Here is a 13,837-nt window from a genome sequence, read left to right as displayed (position 1 = left end):
GAATCTTAGATACACCAATTATAGGCCTGTTATTAAACTTTTCATTAATAATTTGGCTGATGCAATTATGCAAATGAAAGTATGCCATGTAGATCTGCTAATGACATTAAGATGAGTGGGTTCAACAGCAACTTAGAGAACAAAGCTGCTGAACAAAATGTCAGATTTTATTCACAGTATATAACACTTTGGGGGGGGATAATATTTTAGTGAATAATTTCCTCAGAGAATCATAAAATGGATAAATCCTCTAAAGGAATATGTCCCTGATTATACAAGTCAGCCTGGATCATAATGTTTCTCTACTAAAAACTTCTGCATCATCAATAGTATCAATTACATTTATACTGATCCTTTATCAACTTACCAAGAGTTCATTTACAATGTCAGAAATCTGAGGTACAGCTCTATACTTCCATTTCCCTAGTAGTACCCCAAATTTAAGAATTTGACCCAAGATCTTTAAGTTCTAGAAACCAAATAAAGTCATGCTGAGAGGGGTTTCTTTCAAAATTATGAGAAATGAGAAAGAAAAAGAAAACTATTTTATTATTGTTAAGGAGTCTCTCTTGCTATCAAATTCCTTTTGTAAAAGCTAAGTGCCTGCATTCCACATGCAGGTCCAGGCAGTTAGAATTATTTCCTAAAAGGTTTCACTTTTTATTTCACTTTGCAAAATTGGCAGGTAGACAGCCACACTTTTAAAGAACTGTATTCTCAGGAAATAGACTTAGCTTGTTTATTGGTTCCTCTGATCTTCCAAATGCTTCCTGAGTCATTTGAGTTGAATGAGTTCTATGCTCTTATACCTAAAATCTGTACTCAGTGTTCAAATAAGGAAGGACTTTTGATGTTAATTTCTAAAATATTCTTGTAGCAACCCAAAAACACATTTCTTTCCTCTTTTGACATGATTCATCCATGTATAAATCAGACTCCTATCAACTAATTTGTATGGTTTACTAAATACATTTAAGAAAAATAGCAGAGAATAATGTACAGAAAACATTGAAATATAAGATTATATTATCTACAGGAACTATAGAAGGCTATGTAATATTTCAGGACAAAGGTGATGAGAATATGAACTAAGGCAGTAACAGCAAGAAGGTATAGAAGACAGAAGAGAAACAAGTTTTTGTAAGAATGAATAGAATCTGTTGCCTCACTGTGTGTGAGACAAAAACAGGTTAAGGAAGACTGACCCTGAAATACAGGGGAAGGAAGATGTTAAAAGTTAGTGCTCAGTTTCCATTCAGGCAAGGAAATGGAATAAGATTCATAAAGAAATGATAACTCAACAAGAACAAGAAACATGACTTCCAAAAAGACGACTTTCTATAATTGACTCAGGGCTGTCAGAGATTTCCAAAATCTCCCCTGGGTGGGACTACAACAGTTCTTTAAAGGCGGCACTCCAGCCTTGGGTGAAATGGCCCAGACGTAATTTTCCAGAGTCCCTGACTTTGATAGAGGTGGATTTTTTTTTTTCATATATTTTTATTGACTTCAGAAAGGAAGGAAGAGGGAGAGATAGAAACATTAATGATAAGAGAGAATCATTGATTGACTGCCGTCTGCACACCCCCTATTGGGGATCAAGCCCGCAACCCAGTCATGTGTCCTTGCCCAGAATCGAACCCGGGACCCTTCAGTCCAGAGGCCGACGCTCTATCCACTGAGCCAAATCGGCTAGGGCAGATAGAGATGTATTTAATGTGTTTTCAGTCAAACACAATTTGGTTCTCAGTTCCTTGTGAAAGATTCCCTAGAACACTGTGTTATGGTGTTCAATGAGCCAATATTGCCTGTGTTGTTGATTATTTATTTTTATTCTTGGTTGTTCAAGAGCTAGATGTATCATTTTTAAAGGAATCATTTCAGAAATTTGAAATATGTTTGTCATAATAAAGGCCAGGAAAACGGTGTGTGTCAATAGATCCATACTCACTACTATGAATGACTAAATGAATAAACAAACAAACCAACAAGCAAATGAACAAATAAGAGGTTGATCATGCATCCAAGTTTCTACCTAACAGCTTTATTTTCTAAATGAAAAAGGTTAAGGAAAACAGACCCTGAAACACAAGGGGAGGGAAATGTTAAACAACTGTACTTGAGAATTCCACTACATAATTCCACCAAGTATTACTATATTGACAATAATTCTCAGGATGGATAGATAATATAGGCAGAGGGATGGAAAAGATTATACATTTCATATATGTATGGGTTCTAATCTTCTACAAAATATCTAACAGGAAATATTTAACAAGCAGTTGGAACTTGGCTTTGCTGAGGTTACAGGGGGATAGACACTTGGGGAGTCATCAGGATACGTCATGGAAATGGTTGTGATCTCACAAGAAGAGCTTGTATAGGAAGATGAGATAAAAATTTAAAATAAAGTCATAAAAAACACTAATAGTAAAACATAGGAGAATAAGGAGAAACTAAAACATGATAGATAATGAGTAAGCAGAGAGTTAGGAAAAGCAAGAGAGATATTTTCATGGAAGGCAAAGGAGTATTTCAAATAAAGTAAAGAATGAATAGAGGCCACTAGATTTTGATGTAACCTATGTCAGATAGTTTAAGCAGAAATGGAAACCAGAATGCAGTAAAGTAAGTTGGAGAATGAAAAAGATCTGATAGAAACCCAGGCTGTTCTATAAAGAAGGATGCTAATGAGAACATAATAAGGAGATATCATGTGGATAAAGCAGTCAGGAATGTTTACCGTGAGAAAGACATAAAACTTTTCTTATGGGAATAAAAAAGCTATTTTACAAAACATATATATTTGAAAAGATATGTACGTTCATGACTTCTATAAGACATAACTCATCATCAACAAAACAAAAACAACTTATTGAATGGGAGAAGACACTCCCCAATGATACATATAATGAGTTAAAATTCAAAATATACTATAGGCCCAATGCACAAAATTCGTACAAGGGCCTGGCCCTCACAGCCACTGCGGCTTCCTCGGTCCTCGCCACCCCGGCTTCATCCCGAAGGTCGTCCAGAAGGACATCCAGAAGGTCATTTGGCTGTCCAGTCTAATTAGCATATTATGTTTTTATTATTATTATTATTATAGATAAGTAACTCATATAACTTAACACCAAAAAAAATCCCTAAATAACCAAATTAAAAATTGGGCACAGGACCTGGATAGACATTTCTCCCAAGAGGACATACAGATGACCAGCAGACATTTTCAAAGATACTCAAGATCACTAATCATTAGAGAAATGCAAATAAAAATCACAAGATATGACCTCATACTTGTCAAAATGGCTATCATCAATAAAGCAATAAAAAACAAGTGTTGGTGAGGATATAGAGAAAAGAGAACTCTCATGCACTGTTAGTGGGACTGTAAACTGGTACATCCACTATAGAAAACAGTAGGAAGTCTTCTCAAAAAATTTAAAACAGAATTACCATATGACCCAGCAATTCTATTTCTGGGTATTTATCTAAAGAAATTCAAAGCACTAATTTGAAAAGATATATACACCTCTTTGTTCACTGCAGCATTACTTACAACTAGAAGTCCAGTGCACGAAATCCGTGCATGGGGAGGGGGGCCCTCTGACCGGCCTGCACCCTCTCCAATCCGTGACCCCTCGGGGGATGTCCGACTGCCAGTTTAGGATGACAGATGACAGCTCCATTGCTGTTTCTTTCTTTTCATACTTAAACCCAATGGGATTAGTAGGTATTCAAAGTGTGTATACATTTTGGGGGGATACCCTGTATATCTCTTGTCAGTGGTGAAAGGAAACAACGGTGGGTTTGGAGCCCCCAGACAAGGAACCTCGTTCACTCCCCACATTTCTCCCCACTGCACTTTCCACCTTCGTGGGCAGCAGGAGAATCAATGTTTTCTCTCATTAACTCGGAAAAGCATGTCCTGTTACCCACTGCCTGACAGGAGTGCGCTAGGCCCCGAGTGAGCGAGGCTCAGTCAAGGCGGCCTTTGCTCATGGGTGCCAGCACCCCGAGTGCACATTCCTACTCTGCAGTTGCCCTGATTCTCCCGCCGTTTCACTGAGAGGATGGGCTGCCTCAACTCCTCTGGGTTCCCAACCTCAAACGCTGACCGAAGGCACCTCAACAAGGGCCACCCTGTGCCCACCAGGTGTGTCTGTCTGCACCTGCTCCCGCCTCAGCACTTGCATTAGCCCCACGGAGGTGATCTGGTTGCCACACTGGCCTCCATGGGAACAGGGCATCACCACTCCGCCCTCTCACTGTCATCTCACAGCCACCTGCCCCAAGCACCCAGACACACTCCAAAGGACATGAGTGTGCTGGAGGGGACGTGCGCACATCGTGTGGGGGACATAGGCACGCCGGGGTTGACGAAAGTGTGGTGGAGGGGCGGGGGGAATGTGAGCACACTGTGGTCTGGGACTGTTGCACACGCTTGTGGGTTACAGTGCACCGGGGGACATTCACACGTGAGGGGGGGTGAGAGGATGTGCGCACTGGAGGCCTGCACCTGCGCAGATCCGCAAACCCGTGCAGTGCGGCCAGAAGGACATCAATCTGGCCCGCCACCATGGCTGTCCCTGCAATCGCACACCTTCTGGGCCTGGAGGCGGGATTGGTGCAGCTGCTCCTCAGTGCTGATGGCCCGTAGGCGCTGCTTCAGCTCGGCCCGCAGGCTCCACTTGGCACCACTCACAGTCGCCGCCACCATGTGGGGAGTACAGGCCGCCCTCCACCGGGCCCAACCTCCCCGCCCCTGTCCCCTACACTGCAAGTTCCCGCCCACCCACACCTGCTGCGCACGCAGCATGCTGATGGGTCATTACTGTGATGGCGTCCTGACCAATTTGCATATTACCCTATTACTAGTATTGATAGCCAAGATATGAAAGCAACCTAAGTGTCTATCAATAAATGAATCGACAAAGAAGCTGTGGTGCATACATACAATGGCATATTACTCAGCTAAAAAGAGAATGTAATCTTGCCATTTGTGGCAACATGGATGGACCTATATAATATTATGATAAGTGAAATGAATCAGACAGAAAAAGACAAATATCTTATATCACTTATATGTGGAATCTAAAATACAGCATAAATGAACAAACAAAACAGAAACAAACTCCTAGATACAGAGAACAGGCTGATAATCACAATATGGAGGCTGGGGGTAGGAGAATTGGTAGAAAAGGTGAAAGGGATTAAGAAATACAAATTGGCCCTAGCCAGCTTGGCTCAGTGGATAGAGCATTGGCCTGTGGACCAAAGAGTCTCGGGTTCAATTCTGGTCAAGGGCAAGTCCCTTGGTTGCAGGCTCCTCCCCAGCCGTGGCTCTGGAAGGGGCTCATGCAGGAAACAACCAATTGATATGTTTCTCTCACATTGATGTTTCTCTCTGTCTTTCCCTCTCTCTTCCACACTCCCTAAAAGTCAATGGAAAAATATCCTTGGGTGAGGATAACAACAACAACAAAAAAGAAGTACAAATTGCCAATTGTAAAAATAGTCACAGAAAAAAAAATTGTCACAGGGATGTAAAGTACAACATAGGGAATGTAGTTAATAAGACTAATAATTATGTATAGTGTCAGATGGGTACTAGATTTATTGGGGTGATCACTTCATAAGGTATATAAATGTCTAATCACTATGTTGCACACCTGAAACTAATATACTACTATATGTCAACTGCAATTGAAAAATAAATTTAAAAAAATAAAAGAATGAGTCAACTCAAAAAATGACATCTCTTACATAATAATATTTAGACATTACTGGCTATTGAATAAAGATAGAATTAATCAGATATGAGGTACCTTCCTATTCCACTACTACTCTCTGCCCTGAACTCAAGGCAACTAAGCTGGTTAGGACCGCATGTTACCACCTTCACACTCACCCTCAAAATATCCATCCCCATGGGAGTGTCCTTCACTGCCCAGCTATCATTCCCTCTGAAGATTAGTTTGAACAAGAAATGCAGAAATTACATCAGGAAAGTAGGCCCTTGAAAGTCTATGTCCACTCAGGATGAAGGAGGTCATTTTCCCTATATGCACAATGATAAACAGAGAAATGTGATCTTCAAAGAGAAACAGAAGCTCGGAGAAAAATCAGTGCAAAGAATATGTGGCCTGAAAGGGATAAAAAAGAGCAGAGAAAGGAGAGATAGATAGAGATAGATAGAGATAGAGATAGAGATAGAGATAGAGATAGAGATAGAGATAGAGATAGAGATAGAGAGAGAGAGAGAGAGAGAGAGAGAGAGAGAGATAGAGATAGAGATAGAGATAGAGAGATAGAGAGATAGAGAGAGAGGGAGAGAGAGAATAGCACAGAATCCACTGTGCCTGTTTCTACTGCAGTTTATTCCCATAAAAGCAAGTTACACATCACATGAAATGCTCCTAAATCCCTTTAATAAACCACCTGCATGTGAGCTAAGTGAATGCATTTTCTTTCCTAGCAACTAAGTAATCTTGCCTAAAAAACATGGCTCCTTTTCTGATCCTTCCAATGAAATTTAGAAAACTTCCTATACAAAGCTATGGATATTTTACATGTCCAGCTACATGCTATCAATCTTATCATGAGGAGAAGGAAGGTGACATGGCAAATGCACTGAATTTTACTTATGGAAAAGGATGAGTTTATTACAGCACTTTTTTCAATCTGTGGAACAGTCACTAAAACAGACGGTTCTTTGAATCTTTCTTCAAATGCTTCTGTTCTATGCTTCATAACAAAAATAAATAAAATATTCCTTTCATGAAAGAAAGGAGCAGTAAATTATTATTTTTACCACCATACCTAGGCTCCTAGTTTCCCAAATCAGTCTCTGAGTTTGGGTTACCCCTTATGTCACCTCAATTCTCTAAAAGAAAACATTCCTCCTCTCCAGACTGCACTGGAAATCATATATATCAGATAACACATGTAATCATACCTCATATATATCGAGCCTAGGTAATAGCCTACAGCAATGGAAAAGTGGAAAATCTGACCCTCCTGAGCCTCTGGGCATGGACAGTGGTCCAGCTGGCCTCTCAGCCCTGGTGCAGCTGACAATTCTCTCTCTGTACTCAGATTTCACGTGGCACCTGGTAAGTCCCTTTCAGGATGCTCTTTTCAACCCCCCACTTTAGCCCTTCCTGCTGCGTCTGGCCTAATTCCAATCCCGCAAATCAATAAACAAGCTGATCTGGGTCAGCAATGACTAACCAGAGAACCCCACTCTCACCCCTCCCTTCCCATCTCTTGCCTCTTTATCTGCCTCCCTCTGACACCCTGAACCTGTGAATTCCTTAGGTGAGCAGAGCAGCCCTTAACAGAAGAATGGAAAGATCAGGAAAACAGAGATTGTAAGTGACTTGAGGACAGACTCTATGTCTGTGTTGCTCATATTATACCCTCAGAAACTGGCCTGGGAGCCAGCATGAGGATGCACTTAGAAAATATTGTTGAACAAATGAACTACAAGGACAGCGGGATAGTAAATCACTCTGCCTGCACCCAACTACGTACTTCCCATTCTCTCAGAAGTGAGGCTTCCCAAAAAGACACAGACTCACTATTTCATCTCTCTAAACTCATGCAACTCCAAACATTACAGGAAACTGACATCATTTCTTTAAAAAATAAAAAGTAAATGAGACCAATCCATTTCACATACTGAGGTATCTTTCTGTAAAAAGCTCTTCTAAATGTTATTCTAGGGTTCTTTAAAATGTCATTTATTTTCTATGACAATTCTTACAGGAAGGTTATAGGCAGGTAAGTTTAATATTAATAAATCAACATAAATATCTATGCATATTATATTATGCCTTATGTTATTAAATCATCATAAAAAACATAAAATATGAACTTACATGTTTGGACAAGTTGGGGCTCTTTGAATCAACATCGTACCTGAAAGATTAAAATGGGAAACTCAAATTATTTCTATAACACACAACTAGAGAAAAATATCAGCATTTTTTTAAAAACATAAATCATATAGAAAGCATTCAAAATTATATCAGTGGGGAGAAAAATTTCTACTTCTACAACCTCAGTAGGAGTCCTAATATTTCAGTCATCAATTCTGCTGCTTGAAAAGACAAGTTTAAAACTTCTCTTTCCTGTGAAGCAATTCGTGTTCTAATACTATTCAAAATTCCCCCAAAACTGCAATTCCTCTTCTCTGTATCATTAATAAAGAAACAGAGGCTGGTAACAGGCTGCCATTTGTTTTTTGAGGTTTTTGTTTGTTTTATTTTTTTAAATATATTTTTATTGATTCGGAGAGGGAGAGAGAGATAGAAACATCAAGATGAGAGAGAATCATTTACTGGCTGCCTCCTGCACACCCACTACTGGGGATCAAGCCTGCAACCCGGGCATGTGCCCTTGACAGGAATCGAACCCAGGACCCTTCACTCCACAGTCCGATGCTCTATCCACTGAGCCAAACCAGCTAGGGCACAGGCTGTCATTTGCATGCATTTTAATTCTTATTTAATATCTTAAATGCTGTTGTTAACTGGGAAATTGGCTAAAGTAAGGAGACATTATTTTTCCCCAATCACAGACTTGGAGAAAACATGTATGTTATAGTAAGAAAAATGTGTTTCTATAGGATTACTATATGTCTTGTTTTAGACTAGTTGGTACTGAAATAAATGATTTATTGAAGAGATACTAGGAAGACATCATTCACTACCACTTTGGCCCCTCTTTTTAAAGAATCTGTATAAATGGTAAAATCACTGACAGTTGAAACAACCAGAATTTGCCGAATTCTTGAATAGGAAAATATTTCTACTCTTTCCAGTCTTTCTTCCAAATCATATTCCTTGCACATCCCTTATGCATAGCTTCCTACAAAAAATTAACTGCCTTTTTTTAAGGTTAATTAAAGTCTTCCCTCTCACAAAGCAAGAATGTTTTCACAAAGAAACAAAGCATCTTAATTAACGAAAGGCCAAGAATCGGAGTTCACCGAATACACTGATGCTGGGCAGAGGCGCACTTAACCCCTAGTCAAGGCTGTTTACCACAGATTGGCTTTAGAATTACGTGATGCAAATACCAGCCTCAGAAGAATTACACATTACTCTCCTCCCAAACAGGGTGTCTGGGCACTCTCAAGAGCGGTAACCTAGAATTTGACATCAGCAAATGGCCAGCATCTACAGAAGACCTGCAGATGTTAGCACAAAAAAATACTTCTTACTCAAGAAATTGTTCTTATTCAAGACTTCCTTTTGTTAAGGCTAAGACTGAAATTAGCAACTGTAGTAACATCAACGGTGAAACATAACTGCACTGGCTCCTTCCTAAGACTCAGTCCTTGAAACTGGTTTCTGTTAAGGCTTTAGTGTGGACTGGGGAGAGAGACACTACATGGTATGTTCTGTTACAGGAAGCAAAAAGAAAAGAGTTTAGGTTTTCATTACAAAGATTTACCTTCAAATACAGCCCTCTTCCATTGTCTTCAGCGAAGCTTTTTAAATGCTATTATCCAAAAAATGGGTAATTTATAGCATATCTCTAAAGGCTTCAGATATGTTGAATTATAACGCATTCGAAATGACAGTGATTTTTCTACCAATGGAATTTTCCTTCTAACATTTCTAAAAATATCAAGACTAACTGGGTCCTCACCCTCACAAGTCAGAACATAAACACTACATCCTCATGGTTACAGAGTGTGTGTGTGGTGGGGGGGGCGGGGGGGAGCGGTTATGAATGCCATACTCTGCTTAAGAGAGAATACATTGCAAAGCAGGAAGCTCAGTAGTTGACCCTGAGGACTGTGCACCCTGCTGTGCCTAAATTTCCTAAGGGGAATTTTGTAAACAATTTCATCTAGCTACCGAAATCCTATTATTAGAGTACGTGATTGGCAGTACCTGGTTTGGATGGATCCTAAGGGCTGTTTTCTATTACACTGTAGCAGATGTCGACTGGAATGATTCCTGTATTCTAAAATTCCTACTAAGGTCCAAAGCTGAAAACAAAAGAAGTTAAGTGTCCCCATGCTTAGCTCGGAGCTGCCAACGGATGAGTCAGACCCTTCTCCACAAAGCTTGCTCATAGAGTGACAGCCTATTCCCTGCCTCTTGGGAGGGCAGGAGGCAGTCCTTTCACTGCCCAAAGCCAAGGGAAGGGAAGCTCCAAAATCTGGGCTGCTACTGAGAAGGGGAGGACAGCATCTGGTTCCCTGGTCAGCTATAGACAGAACCTCCTGCAGGTCCACCCTGCAGCTGCCCGGGAAGAGAATGTCAGTTCAGACCCAGGAAATGCCTGCTGAGAACTGAGGAACAAGGAACAATGGTCTATTTAGTCTCTCCTCCAGGATGAGGAAGACAAGCAGGGTGCTTAACACTGGCCCCTGGAGGCTGGTACCGCTACTGTCTACATTTTTCAGGAGGTAGGAGAGCCACATCTTTGCCTCCCCACTCCCCTACCTTTCTGTTCTTCCACCTCCCTTCCCTCCTACAAGTAGCTGAGAGGATAGCTCCAATGGAGAAGAGAGGTCGTGAATTAAGTTTGAGATGAAGGTTTTAAAGTGAAGAGTGCATAACGATTCACAAAGTGAGATGGTTCTGATAAAAAAAAAAAAGTCACTCAAAAGTCATGAATTTAGATTATTAAATAAGGGAGCCCTTAACCTAACCAATAGGAAAAACTGGAATTGACAGAGTTGGGACAGTTATTGGAAAACTTAAAACAATTTTTTGGTATTGGAGTAACAAGAAGCTTTCCCTTTTTCAATGCCTATATTATTTAAAGTTTATAATAAATATGTATAACTTCTAAATGAGAGAAAACAATACAGATAAATGAGAAAGAAGAAAGAGAAAGGGAAATAAAGAGAGAAAACAAAGAATCACGAAATAGTGGCTGGTTTTCAGATAAAGTTAAGTCTAAAATAGAGGAAAAAAATTAAGGGGATACCATGCTGATGTAAGAAAAAAGGAAGATGGATTTTAAAAATTACTCTGAAGGCTCTGAACAATGGGAAAATCAAATTGCATTCGACCTGATTTATATGTTTTTAAATAACAACACTATATGCAATCTCCATGATAAACATGGTCAGGAAATCATGACATTCCACTATGTGTTTTATTTTTATTTTTCTCACGAGCCTCATTTACAAGGAAATAAAAACCAAATGGGGCATAAAAATTTTTATTTGATAAATATAATGAATACTTAGAACTCCTACAAGTCTTGAAGGAAAGGAGCCAGTATAAAATACTGTGTTTTGAAACAAGCACTGCAGGTTATTTTATTGGACACATTTTAGAGAAAAATGAGGAACACTACTAAGAGTAGAGACTTTTTTATTACATAGGGAGGCAAACTATGACTTTTTCGAATAAAACTTTAAAAGTCTTTATAAATTGTGACAGCATAGTATACTTCATTGTTTTCAGCTATCTATACTAATAAAAGCCTAGGTGGCCCTTGAACCCTCACATCATCACAAGATGGCCACACCCATGTCATCACAAGATGGTCGCCACCACGTCATCAAAAGATGGAAGCCACAAGATGGCTGCCCCACGTCGTCACAAGACGGCCGGCACACACAATAACAAGATGGTCGCCCCCACACAGTCACAGATGGACGCCACAAGATGGCCACCTCACATTATCACAAGATGGCCACCCCCATGATGTCACAAGATGACTGGCAGGGGAGGGCAGTTGGGGGGGACCAGGCCTGCACGGGAAGGCAGTTGGGGGAGACCAGGCTGGCAGGGGAGGGCAGTTGGGGGCGATTGGGCTGGCAGGGGGAGCAGTTGGAGACAAGATCAGGCTGGCAGGGGAGGGCAGTTGGAGGTGACCAGACCAGCAGGGGAGGGCAGTTGGGGGCAATTAGGCTGGCAGGGGAGGGCAGTTGGGGGCAATCGGGCCGGCAGGGGAGGGAAATTGGGGGTGATTGGGCCTGCAGGGGAGGGCAGTTAGGGGCAATCAGGCTGGCAGGGGAGCGATTAGGGGGTGATCAGGCTGGCAGGCAGAAGTGGTTAGGGGCAATCAGGCAGGCAGGCAGGCGAGTGTTTAGGAGCCAGCAGTCCCGGACTGTGAGAGGGATGTCTGACTGCCGGTTTAGGCCCGATCCCTGTGGGATCGGGCCTAAACCGGCAGTCGGACATCCCTCAAGGGGTCCCAGATTGGAGAGGGTGCAGGCTGGGCTGAGGGACACCCCCCTCCAGTGCATAAATTTCATGCACCAGGCCTCTAGTTTAAAATCACATTAATATTTTTAAATACTTGTGATGTTCATAAACTCTCTTTAATTATTTCAATATTTTAAGCACATATTATAATATGGCATACTTTTCCTTCTCGATAGATTTCCTTAACAAAATCAAGGAAGTTCAACAATCACCACAGTTTATCTCTGTGGAACAAAAACTGAATAATAATATCTTATAAGCAGACTGACCCCAGATTTTCTGTGAATAGGGAGTTGATGTTAACAATAGCATTTTAATATGGCTGATAGAGTATCAAAAATCACAAGAATATTGAAAATACCAGAATTATCAAGCATCCCAGGCCTTGGAAATATGAGGCCATGACGTGATAAAAAAGAAACCATAGTTAGGCAGGGATGCATATACTATATAAAGAGGCAGCTAAGAGAAACTTAAAGATCTGAAACATCCCCCATGGAACAGATGAGATCACTGTGGAGTATAGGCAGAACCTGCAAGATTAAGGCATAGGACAGTGTGAAAGAATGTCCACATACACTGCTCAGCATACTGCATGGTTAAATTGTTCACGTACTATTTCAACAAACATATAACCAAAAATCTGTAAAATGCAAAGCAGTACAATGGCAATGCTCAGCTTACATGCTAAATAAAATTAATCTGGTTTCCTGGCAATATAACCTAGTATTCAGTGTAACCATAGGACCCAGCCTTAGGTTATTAAAATTACCTTTAAATATTAATTCTTTTAAATGCAAATTTTAGTAGAACTTACAAGTCAAAACGAAGATTCTCTCTTTCTTCAAAAAAGTAGTCCAGAATAAATTTTCTTACAAAATCCGGATTGAGTGTATTATCAATTACTTCAGTCCTTCCAAACTGTTGAGGGAGAGAGAGGTTAAATCAAGCCTTGCATTACTTTTATAGTATAATACTTAGTATTAACATAGTTCCTTGAAAATATAAATAACAGATGTCCAAGTGATTTGATAAAATAAAGCCCTTCAGAAAGTTTTCAGAGATTAAATCATTCCCTCTTATTTATGGAAATCAGAAAATGAGCACTGAGTTCATTCAAATTACTGGAAAAGCAGCTTCTGAAAATTCATATAAAAGGCTGTAATACTTTGTCCCCTTTGCTCCCTATCTGAACGCCAAATCCCTTTCTAATCAAAGAAAGTTATTTCTATCTTAATTTTGAATTCATCAGATATATTTTGCCTAACCTAGTATATAACTCATCCAAGCAACACGTATTCTTACAGTCGGAGGAGTCAAAGTATTCATAACCAAGCAGTCCTCTACACCAGTGGTCGCCAACCTTCGGACCTCACAGAGATGACGGGGGCTCAGACCAGGCTGATGAGCAGTAGTGGGGGGAGAGAAGTGATTGGATTCTTATACTTGGAGGTAGAGCCAACAGTATGTAGGTGTGAGAGAGGAGGTGAGGATAGAGCCAGGATATGTGGGCACTAGCCCGGAGAACTCTAGTGGTCCACGGACTACCAGCTGGCGACCACTGTTCTACACAATGCAGTGATTAGCCCTGTTTTGGAGAGACATTTTTTTATACTCTATTATACACTTCAATCACTTGGTTTGTTTTC

General features: G+C 40.5%; 1 protein-coding gene across 5 annotated transcripts in view; it reads right to left on the bottom strand.

The window, feature by feature from the left end:
* The window catches only part of CPNE8 (copine 8), a 194,540-nt gene that overhangs the window by 131,320 nt on the left and 49,383 nt on the right, over positions 1 to 13,837 (bottom strand). For 4 of the 5 annotated variants that reach the window (XM_008140552.3, XM_054719169.1, XM_028144169.2 and 1 more), the window contains exons 4-5: positions 13,006 to 13,109; positions 7,884 to 7,923 (exon numbers count right to left, since the gene is read on the bottom strand). In XM_008140552.3, the coding sequence (XP_008138774.1) occupies positions 7,884 to 7,923; positions 13,006 to 13,109 (144 nt within the window). Of the gene's footprint in view, positions 1 to 7,883; positions 7,924 to 13,005; positions 13,110 to 13,837 lie in introns of those variants that run through there. The other variant, XM_054719171.1, reaches the window with a different exon arrangement.

This window comes from Eptesicus fuscus, chromosome 7 (assembly GCF_027574615.1).
Source record: "Eptesicus fuscus isolate TK198812 chromosome 7, DD_ASM_mEF_20220401, whole genome shotgun sequence".
Lineage (NCBI taxonomy): Eukaryota > Metazoa > Chordata > Mammalia > Chiroptera > Vespertilionidae > Eptesicus > Eptesicus fuscus.
Note: the sequence above shows the minus strand (reverse complement) of the source record. Positions and strands in the feature narration are given on the sequence as shown.